This window comes from Amblyomma maculatum, chromosome 1 (assembly GCF_055883805.1).
Source record: "Amblyomma maculatum isolate TAMU_Amacu chromosome 1, ASM5588380v1, whole genome shotgun sequence".
Lineage (NCBI taxonomy): Eukaryota > Metazoa > Arthropoda > Arachnida > Ixodida > Ixodidae > Amblyomma > Amblyomma maculatum.
This window is the reverse complement of record NC_139344.1, coordinates 31,916,630-31,927,855: the sequence shown is the minus strand read 5'-3', so window position 1 is coordinate 31,927,855 and position 11,226 is coordinate 31,916,630. Positions and strand designations below refer to the sequence as shown.

The following is an 11,226-nucleotide window of genomic DNA, read 5'->3' as shown; positions in this document are numbered from 1 at the left end:
CAGAACGCGAAGAAGGCACGTCGGAATGAGGCCCTGATAAGGCGGCATGCCGAAGGGACCAATGAAGAGCGGGCTTTTCGTTTGGACGAACGCACAATGTGTTTCATCCAAGCTAGCAATGAGCGTAGCCACATACATGAAAATTTCGCTTCTCTCCAGGGTTAACCAAATTTAACCCACCAGCTAATTTTTCTGCTTTAGGGCTGCCTGATTCGAAGGCGCGTACGTTCGAACCTGAAAGTGAAACGATCTCGCTTATCGCATTTCTTCATTACGAACAGGTGGCTGTCAGATGACACCACCCACCGAAGCTAATTCAGTATCACCGGTTGCTTTAGCACCGACTCTAAAACAAGCGTCCCCAAACTGAAGGGGTTTATGTGTGTACATGTTTCATGTCAGTTCCTGTTTTTCGTGAAGACATTTGATCCTAATTGCAGATTTTTTTCGAGCTGGAAACAAAAATACTAATGTCTATAAATTCAGCAATCATAAGGCAGTAAACTACGCTACTAAACCCGCCATCGCTTGTATGTTTACAATTTTGTAATATTTTCGACATCATCAATGTGGGTCGTGCCATGATATTCTGCTACTGTGAATAAACTACATAAAATATAATTCATTTTGCTTCTCTTTCGGTTTCAACAGCCAACGAAGACTGGGATGCCCCGACGTGATCGTGCACTGGTTAGGGCCCTCGAATCCTGTGCCTAAGGATGGGGGATTGAATCCCGGCAGCGGTGGCGTAGTTTTGAAGTCGAAAGCAAGACATGTGCGGTGTGGGCTGCCATAACACGTTAAACAACCTAAAGTGGCAAAATGTCCAGTATTTCAATATACGTTCCTGTGTCTAAGCCTGACTCACTTTAAGATACTGACCCCGCCCCCCCTCTCACACACACGGAAACCAAACCAAGCCTGGGATGTGTAAGGAGTGCTAAGTCAGGTGAGCCATGAAATGAAATAAATTGCTATACAATCACTGCTCCTTCGTTTTAATTCCATGCACAGCTGAAGCTAGTCTGCTTTAAGGGCTGTAATCTCAACAAACAACATGTGGTCGCTTTATTGCAGCTAATTAAACCCCTCACGGGACCAAAGCACCCCATATGGAGCTTACGCGTGTGGTGTTTTTCGTCTTGTCTGCTGTATTCTCTTTTAGGCTGCTCTGTTTTTCACCCCAAATCTTCACAAAGTATCCGGATCTCTTCTCTACTGCACCATTCCGCTGCTGAAACAGACCAAGACAAGATGTATGAATTTACAGATTATTCAGCAGGCCCAGGCCACTTCTACCTCTTTGATCGTAGTATCATAAAGCCTTACGCATCGTCTCAAAGAGAGACGCGCGAGAAACAATTTAGCGTACCTTCTCGTGAAAGAAACCTCTCCTAAAAACTGCATATCGATGCAGTTCTGTGAAAACATTAGCAGGTACTGCCTTTTTCCGCGTTGAAAGGAGCATAGCGTGTAGAGGCGTTCCGGAAAAAATGAGCGAGATATCATTAGCTGGACTACACCCACTGCCGGGGAAATTTCGTTCTCATACTCCTCAATTAACCCGGTGCGGTCGTAGCTGTATCCACTTGACCCTTGCATTCATCTTAACATCATGCGCTCACTTGAATTTCTGACACCATTTGCTACGCCTATGGGCACATCATTTCTAGTCTGTTCTCTAAATGGCATTGAAGCTGCTCGCACAAATCAGGAAAGCAAAAAATTCACCCTGGTGAGCGAGCACGACTGGCTTGGAATTCAGGAAACTTTTAACTCCCAGCGTGAGGCCAAGACTGATAGTAATTTCGCAGCAAAGTTGCCAATATACTACTATTACGGAAAGTACCAATACTCCTGCTGCGACTACGCTTACTACTAATACTACCGCGACTGCTGCAACTACTACTATTTTACCAGCAGCAAAAACCACACCTACAGTACCTACTACTATTACAGCTCCTAGTACTGATATTACAAGAACTACTACAGATACTGGGGTATCGTTCCCAGTTCATTTGGCAGGAAGATGAAAAAGTAATATATAGGGCATCATAGTGAGAAGACGACGGTGACTGGGACGAGCGCACAGTTTCTACTGTATTAAATCGGAACGAATGTGAAGTGTTTACACAAATCTGTCTCTCACATGTGCGCGTAATTTCGGAACCTGTTTGAATGGAATTTAATGAGTTACGCTTGCAAAGGAAAGAGGGGAAAATGTCACTTCGTGAATTTACGCTCTTTGCACCACATACCATATGTGCTGGTTCTACCTTCAATACTGTTTCGTTTGTGCATTGATCTCGAAAACAGGAATTCGCATTCTTCGCTCGTCACGCGGCTCAAAGCCACGACAATGCGCGAGTGTTATTCCCGGTGCCTTCAGATATATATGCTGTGAAGAAAAATAAAGTTAATTTACCTGGATATTACATTGCACGAGGCATTTACACGAGGGCTGCCACGAATAGAAATTCCTTCCAGCTCGTATCATTTGGCTCGCTCACGCCTCCGTGATATAAAATCTATCTGCTGTGGATCGAAATTTGCTTTGTGCGTAGAAACTCACACTGATAATTTTCACAAGATGGCGCTAAAGCACCCTATACCAAGCATTTAGGCGCATTTAAGCCGAATGCCAGACAAAGGAGTCCGTGCACCCATTGTATCACCAAGGGATGCGCGATGGCACTGAAGATCATACCGCTAAACTCCCGTACGTAAAAGGGAAGCTGTCTTACCGCTAGGCCATAACTCGGTCATCTTGTGGTAAAAAGGACATGGAAGAACAGACGAGGTGCAAAGATAACTTCATTTTCATCTCAAAGAATGTCAAAGAACCTAGCGTGAACAGACTTCCTCTCGAACGTTAATGAGTGCCGCAAACGTGAAGGGCGGCGTGTCCTTGTCTGGTTGCACTGTTGCCGGTCTCGTCGGCGTCTTCCGGGCCATTGGTGACAGGTACCCCCGGCTGTTCTTTAGCCCTTGTCTCACCCTCTGGCAGATCCGCAGAAATTGCTAGCTTTGGGCAGCCACTACCCGGAGGTGCAGCTATTCCAGGGCGCTTGTCCTCACCATCCTCGGGTGTCGGAAGAGGGCCGGCATCATCAATGGGATGCAGGCGCTCTTCTGCTTGGTCTGACGCTGTGGCGACAAGACGACGCTGGCTGCGGGTAACACCTTTCGCTGTTGAGTCCGGCCGACTCCCTTCTCGAGATCGATGGGACCTGTTGCCAGAAGGCTGTACGGCTGGTGCCAGTGGGACGCCCTTTCTAGCCATAGACCGAGTTATTCTTCTAACGGAATCAGCGCCTTGCCTGTTCGAAATATTGTTTCTTGACGCCATGACAGCTTGTTTACTGAACGAGGCGTGCACCCTTATCCAAGCTCTTTCTCTTTTTCGCTCAGATGGCTACGCTTGCTCTCAGTGATGATGGTCATCGTTATGCAGCATAACCAAATAGCACGGCTTTGCTTTTAGTGGGGAAGAAAATCTAAGATTAATTGTTGAGATGCTCAGTCATTTGCTATGTAAATAACTCGTTTAAACCGCGTTGGTGATGACCTCATCACCGCCAAGTTTAGTTTCATATTGATTCTCCTCTGGTTCGCTGACCTCATTTTCAGATTCTGGAATTATTTCCGACGGAGGCCACCGCCGATTATCCAGGGTTTTCGGTCTAGCCAGAACCTTAAAGGTATCTCGTTGAATGCACTAATTTTGCGGTTTCCCCTCCGGCTGGTTGTTCTTTCTTCGTGGTCCACGTCAGACATCACGTTCAATACCGTAATGTTTCTTCTGCATGCAGGGCTGCCTAGCTTTAAAGCCCGTATTTTCTGGCCGAAAGCGAAAATATTCTCACTTACCGCGTTTCTGTATTATGAATAGGTCCTTGCAGATGACACCACTCGGCAATTGCCATGCTCTAGCGGCGGCTGCTTTTGTACCAGCTCTACACTAGCACGGCTGCAAGCGAAGTTAAGCTGAAGTGTTTATCTGGCCACACATATCTCATGACATTTGCCGTGTTTTTTGGTGGAGAATGTGAGCGAACCTCCAAATATGTTTTTTTCTAGTTTTATGCAAAAGTAACCACGAAAAGAGAGAGAGAGCGAGAAGGCAGATAGGTTAACCAGAAAAGCTTCCGGTTTGCTACCCTGCACTGGGGAAGGGGAATGAGAAGTTTAAAGGAGAAAGATAGAAGAGAATGATTGGAAAGGTAAGGCGGCGAGGAGCACAGTCACAGTTTCTCAATCAAGTTTGTGTCTCTCATAAAACACATAAGTGCTTTGAAGGCTTTGCCGTTAGACGCCTTCTGTGGCCATGGGTCGAGGATTTTCTCCTCTGTGAAAGGACGGTTGTCAAGATGTTCCAGAGCCGAACGCCGCGCATATATTTCGCTTGAAAAAGCAGGGCACTCGCAAAGGAGATGCTGTGTGGTCTCTTCGCAGCCGCATCTTTCACAGTTAGGGCTATCCGCCATTCTCATCACATAAGCGTATTTTTTGGTGAATGCAACACCGAGCCACATACGGCACATCAGTGTTGTTTCGCGCCGCCCTTTGTTAGAGGGAACACGAAGGCGCAGCCCAAGGTCTAGTTCCCTGAGGCGTCGATTGGAAAATTCTCCTTTGTTCCAGGCTGAAAGCGTTAGCTCCGCCGCTAAGGAACGAAGTCGACAAGCTGCGTCAACGTCAACCACGAAAAAAATTGCTGAAATGTATGGGAGTTCATTCTGGCAAGAATGCGCCACGGGGGGGCTAGACGCTACAGTCGCCTTCTAGCCCCGACGTGCCAGCCCTAGCAGACAGAGCTGTGACCACCAACCCGCGGTGCGAGAAGTCGCCACTGCGGCGGGTTCGGGCCAGAGGGGACAAACACCGAGTTACGTACTCGAACAGAGTTTATTGTGCTCGAGTACACGGCAAAGGAATAGCAATCCAGAACAACCACCGTGTAGCGAGCGAACGCCGCGTACGGGGGTGAAATAAAAACCACCTAATTGGGAAGCGCGTCAAGGAGGCGAGAGGAAGAGTCTTCTCACCTGACACGGCTTCGCGCTCACATCCCGTTGCGGTAGGTGCCTACGGTTAGTGGGCGATTCTCGGTGACGGCGGTGGTCTCCTCGGCGGAAATCATGAACCGCGCGCGTGCGCGCCCAATCGCAGAAGAACCCCCGAGCGAGTTGCTACAGTCGCGCTTCTCGACACGGAACGGGAGAGGAGGCCTCCCGGTTACGCCGGCAGGAAAGAGGGAAGCCCGCGGCAGCGTCGCCGCAGGGCCCGGGAGGCGGCGGGGGGTGGCCAGCATGCCCTCTCCTCCGCCAACCTCTCTGCCAGCGCGCGTAATCACGCGTGTTAATTACGCGCGGGCGTTATAATGGAGGAAGGGGGTGGAGAATCCCCACACAGTATCCTTCAACAGAAACCTATATCACAGATGTGTGTCACCTGTAGTCACCTTTAGACAGAAGCGTGGAGGCTAATACGCGTGGGCGTTATAATGGAGGAAGGGAATTGAGAATCCCCACAAATGAAAGACGGTAAACTCCTCAACAAACTCGCTGTTCTTTGCATTTGTACTTGAACCCATTCAAGGTGAAAAAAAAAAAAAGAAAATGTGTTTTTGGTTGGTGACGGACGCTGTTCTGCAACTTTATGATTTTTAACTTGATGTATTCAGTTTTGTGACGCGCAAATGTTTATAAGAGATATAAAAAAAATATTGCTTTCGATATTTGTACTCCGTAATTGCTCCACATTCAGGAGATATACTGAATCATAATGTGCGGACAACACATGAAGTAATTAAGCAATGCTTTTCAGTTTAAAAGTATTCCTTGGTTTTATAATAATTCTATTATTAACTTAGGGTTACTGGGATTACTCGACCATGATTACTCGGAATTGCTTAATTTCGACGGTGATACACCATTCTTCCGTCGGTTTTCATTCTCGTATTGGCCTCTCTCGAGCTCTTCGTGGTTGCAGCATTCTTCTCATCGGGAGGTTTTCATCTGTGGGATTTCTCTGGTTTTTCTCACAATATTCGTTTTCTGCTCGCTGTTTTACCCTGTTCATTCCATTCGCGTTTTCAAATTGTTTACTTTCTTTATCCGCATTAACGCTTTACCAAGGTCTTTATCATGAAATTTTTAGCCTCTGCGGTACCACACATAATTCAAAGTCCTTCAATCTCATGAAATCGTTTTTACCTGGCGGTTACTACCTTTGCCAGTTCCCTCCCTCATTAGCCTGTTTTCGCCTTTTTCTCCACCGCGCCGACTGTTTATCAATATTTTGTACCGACTTTACGAGCGTTTTTGTTCTATTAATGTAGTTTGAAGACGCCCCGTACAGCGAGCATGGTTTTAACCTCTTCCATGGCGGCAGGCAAAAGAGCAGATACGCGAAACCGACAACCACGACGGCTCGCAGCTCTGCTCCATCGGAGTAACACGACGGCGAAAAGACATAACGCCGGGCGACCGCATTTCAACTGCTTGCAGCGCTGCCGCTGGATGCCTTCGACGACACCTGGAAGTTGTGATGGCGTCAGGGAGGTTAAAACCCTCTTGTGTGGCGCCAACGCCGACATGTTTGCAATGAAAGCGCCCTCAGTCAATTCATGATGCCACCACGATGACCTTTGTACCGCTGCGGTCAGCCGTTCGATAGAGGTGAGCACCTGATAGCGAAAGCAAAGTAGGTCAGCCACGGTAGGATCGGGAAAGCAATCCCGTAATGGAAGGACAGGTAGAGAGCAAAATATGTACCGGAGTTATAACTCAAGATATCAGCAAGCGGGAACCAGAAATTTAGAGATAGGTGGATTTTCCGGGTGCTCAACATGAACTGTAGAGAACCGTAGATTTCAACATGAACTGGTATACACAAGCTATAACAGGACGTGTAAAAGGTAATAAGTGAGTATCAGTCGGAACTTTTCCAGGGAGGACAATGAGTGCTGTGGTCAAAGAGGCGAAGAACAGGCTGTAGAAGTAGTGGAATACCTTAGTGTGGGAAAATGGTTTAGGGCTTATCGGCGGCGTTGATCGGTTCCTCAGTAAAGTAGAAAGCAGTACCATTTGGTAATGATCCATGTTAAAAAGGTGCACATAAATCGCTCTACTTTACTGAACTCTCTCCACCTTAAGGCTCTCTTTTGTGTACCCTTCTGCTCGGTGAGCAATGTGTTCTCCACATTTGGCGTCTGCGACTTGAAGAGCGAGGTGCGCTCCACTCCGTGTCGTTGTTGTTGTTGTTGTTCTCTGTGTCTTCGTATTTTATGTGTGCTTTTTTACCATGTATCGGTTCCTCACTCGAGGACTCCGTTCGCTGAAGGCCTAGGAGCGTGACGGCTACCGTTGCGATGCATTCATATAGATCTGCTGCATCCACCAGGAATGCTCCTGTGCCATTGGTGTATTTCTTGTCAGTAGTCCTAGCGCGTGCCTTGCGTCATGTCTCGTATTCGGTAGGGGCATGGCGCGGAGTTTAACTCTCGATTCACTAGGTATGCCCTGTCTCCGATGCGTGGAGCTAAAAAGGCTAATGCCGAGCCCACAAGTGCATGCCTTCCGGTGGCAGTACCAGAGAGGCGGAAAGTTTGCGTAAAAAAGGGTCACTTTAGGGCTCGTCGATTTTGTTGTGGACACCAAATGTGGTGCCGGTCGGTAGACGTGGTGAGGGGTAGCCCCAGCGCCCGCTTGTAGGCCACTCGAAGTATGGTGTCGAGGTGCTTGAGGTCCTTCCTCCGTAGCTTGATGTACAGCGTTACATGGATTGTGCGGATAACGATTAAGGTTTGAATAAGTCGAAGCGTGTAGTTCTCTCTTATACCATTATTCTTTGTCGTAGTAAGTGGGACCATTCTGCTGACTTGTTTACACGTTGTTCGGTGTTGTCTGATAGCTTTCGCATTGACCCCTTTGTTGTTGATGTTTTCAGGCCTAGGATGGGAATGGTGCCTGCTTCAGGAATCAAAAAATGTCGGTGCGATCTGGTGACGGTAGCAGCAGGACTGAGTGGTGTCCTGAATGGCAACCGCGCAGAAGCAGAAAAAAGGTTAGCCAACATTATATTGGAACGTTGACAATATAAACGGGTGGTAGCACAGCGAATATAGGTGATAGCACACCAATAGAATGCGCCTCCAGCTCATATGGGGGGCGCCAGCAGAAACACTTATTTTTTTGCTCAGCGATACCTGGCTAGCTTCACTGAACTTGTGTGTTTCTGTTTCTAATCAGACGACCTGCTTGCACTGTTATATTTTTATGGGTTGTATAACCTGATGCTACCTTCGAAGCCTCTTTCCCTGCTGTAACGCCTTGTTACTGCAGGCTACATCGTAAATAAATGAATAAATCGTGATGTGCACAGTGTTTGATGTGCTAGTAGAGAAGATAAAGGACGCAAAGGAGGCGGTAAGTGATAATCCAGAGATAAGTTAAGCCTCGAGAAAGCTTTTGAAGCGGCAGAAATAAACATCGAAGTCCATGGACCACGCTTTGGCAAAGGGCTTGATTGACATAGCATCCATATTAAAGAAAGAAGGGAAGCGGGGGCGAGAGCAGAACTCGGCTGTCGCGGAGGGTGAACCCAACGAAACGGGCAAGAGGAGGTCCATAAAGGAAACAATGAAAAAAGAAATTAAACACCAGGATGACACATAAATATGGAAGAGAGCAGAAAGGGAGCGAACTGGTTAGGAATAAAATACTAATTAAAAGATGATGAAATAGGCGTGCACTTTATGGGTTGCATTAGCCGGATCAGTTGGTACATTTTGACAAACAATGAAACCGCGTTTAACCGAGGACCAGGAAAGACGCAGGCACAGGACAGCGCCCGTGTCTGCGTTTCTTTCTTGGTCTTTTGTTTGGGGCTGTTTTATTATATGTCTCGTTGTGTATACGCTCTGCGCGAGACAGAAATCAGGGATCTGGGCCATCAAACGTTTAGATCGAAGCGCAGAGCACATGCAGAGCGTAGCGCAGCGCGTAGAGCGGCAAGTCTTGCGATGGTAGCGCCTCGTTAAGGAAAAGTGCCTTAGCAAGACGGCAACTTAGTTTTCTGCACGCCTCGTAAGGAACGGCGGCACTCAAGCTAGTAAAAAAACATGTAAATGCTAATTAATATCGGCCGTGCCGAAGCGAAGAACCGGGCATGGATAACATGGGAGCCTACGAAAAAGCTTTAGGGAACATCGCACGTTGCGAGGTTCACGTGCATGCGTTCGCTGCTGCCAAGGCGCTCGGCAGCATAACGTCTCCTGGGATTGTTTCATACGTTGCGTGCTTGCCTTTCAGCCTGGGGGAGGTGGAAGGGGGAGGAGGGGTGAAAAGGCACGAACAGTGAAAATAACAATAATAACATTTGAATTAAACGTTTCTACGGATGCTCCAGATATTGGCGTTGAAACATTTAAGGTAAACGCAATATCTCGAAAGCTATAGTTTAAAATTTTGATTCTGTCCTTGCAGTGACAAAATTACAAAAATTGTGGCCAATTGCACTGAGGTCAGCATCATGACGCAGTTGCTTGCAGCTATTAAGATATCATGCATTTTAACATCGTCTAAGGATTGCTGGGATGCGTGCTATAAAAGATAGCTATAGTTCGATACAATTTGGAAACGTCGTGCCAAATACCCCTCTAAGGAGGCCCTCCAATCATGACGTCGACCGCGAATGTAATGATGCCGGAGTTAATCTCGTTTTAACGGGACGCGTGTTACTATAGCCTGCGAACATATTCATTCGATGTGTGGACCGTGACGTCACAAGAACAGGTTGACGGCGTCTAGAGGGACTTTTTTTCTGATATATTCGCCGCTGTAAATTGGAGTTTTATTCCACTACAGTCAGCATTAGATTTAGTGCTTTGAAACTGCGCCGATGATATCACTGATGGCCACTCACATATTCTGATTTGAAAAACAAAAATAGAGTTTAAAAGACGCATACAACCGTATTTTCCTCAGCGTTTTTTGAAATAAGGTGCTCGTTGTGAGGCTGACCTCGCAATATCCTATAATATTGGGTGAAAACACTGCAGATACGACCAATGTAGTCCCCCCGCTCCTACATGGAATGATGAGCTTTTTTTCTTCTCAGCGGCTGTATGCTAGGTGTTTGAGATTGTAGTCGACTATATAAACGATGCTTACAGTACGTGGATGTGCTGCATTGGCATGGTTTCCAGCGCAGCTAGTGAAACACCATGATATTAATGTATATCTCCGACACATTTCTTTAGTCAAAAGCCAGGGGCGGTGACCGCTTTTCGGCAGGGGCGAAAAGCTATAGACGCCTGTGTACTGTGATACCAGAGTACGCTAAAGAACCCAAGGTGGCCGAAATTTCTGTTGACTTGTACTACGGCGTTTCTCATAAACTGGGTTGCTTTGGGACGTTAAAACCCATAAACCGAAACCCATATCTCTCGAATTTACACTCTGCCTGCAAATAGCGGATAAAATATGTGGACAGAGCCCTTCTGCCACAGTCAGCTGGCTGGAAAATGGTAAGCACACTTTTCTTGCCTGAAGAAAGCCTTAATAATAGCCATTCCGAGAAAAACTTTTTTTTCTTCTACAGCAGATACAAAGCATGTGTTTTGCTGACAGGTAGGCGGAGAGAAAACTGGTTTTGTATATCTTTGGACTGGCACTTCCTTGCTGTTACGTGGAGAAGCTGAAGGAACCTTTTAAATATTGCCGCGAAACCTTCAAAACTGTATTTGTTGTTTTTTAACAGCCGCCGGCATACAGGCTTATCACTCTGATTCTGGACCGCGTATCAGTTCCGTAATCTTTGTTTGTTAATGCTCGATGTCGCGAGTCACACCTTTATCAGTTTCGTTGTAGCGCAAGATGCACCGAGATCTATCTCAAAGATTCCGGCCATTCGTGTGTCTTTCCACAATGTTCCAGCCCGTGCTGGTAGCTGTTTGCGACGTTATCTAGATTGTTCTGTGCAGCCCTTAAATTCAGCGTTGACGAGTGTGACGAATATTCTTTGTTCGACGACCGACGAGCACGTTTGTTGCTATCGCCGCCGCCAAGTTGCTTAGTTCTTTTGCGGGCGCAAGTCAGCTCAATAAACAGTTATTTCAGTACCATCACGCCTGTGTTTTCTTTTGCGTGTACGGCCTTGTGACCACTACGTCACATCTGGTGGTGCTGCCTTCGATCCTTCAATCGAAGACCCAAGCCG

At 47.0% G+C, this 11,226-nt stretch overlaps 1 protein-coding gene across 25 annotated transcripts in view; it reads right to left on the bottom strand.

Annotated features, from left to right (window-relative positions):
* Positions 1-977: 977 nt before the first annotated feature.
* LOC146202081 (uncharacterized) overlaps positions 978-11,226 on the bottom strand; it is a 114,821-nt gene continuing 104,572 nt past the window's right edge. For 23 of the 25 annotated variants that reach the window (XR_014703613.1, XR_014703620.1, XR_014703616.1 and 20 more), the window contains one exon: positions 978-1,234. Coding sequence is in view for 2 of the 25 variants with exons in the window: in XM_084587928.1 (XP_084444054.1) it covers positions 1,216-1,234 (19 nt within the window). In the remaining 23 variants the exon portion in view is untranslated. The remainder of the gene's footprint in view (positions 1,235-11,226) is intronic. The other 2 variants (XR_014703630.1, XM_084587930.1) reach the window with 1 other exon arrangement.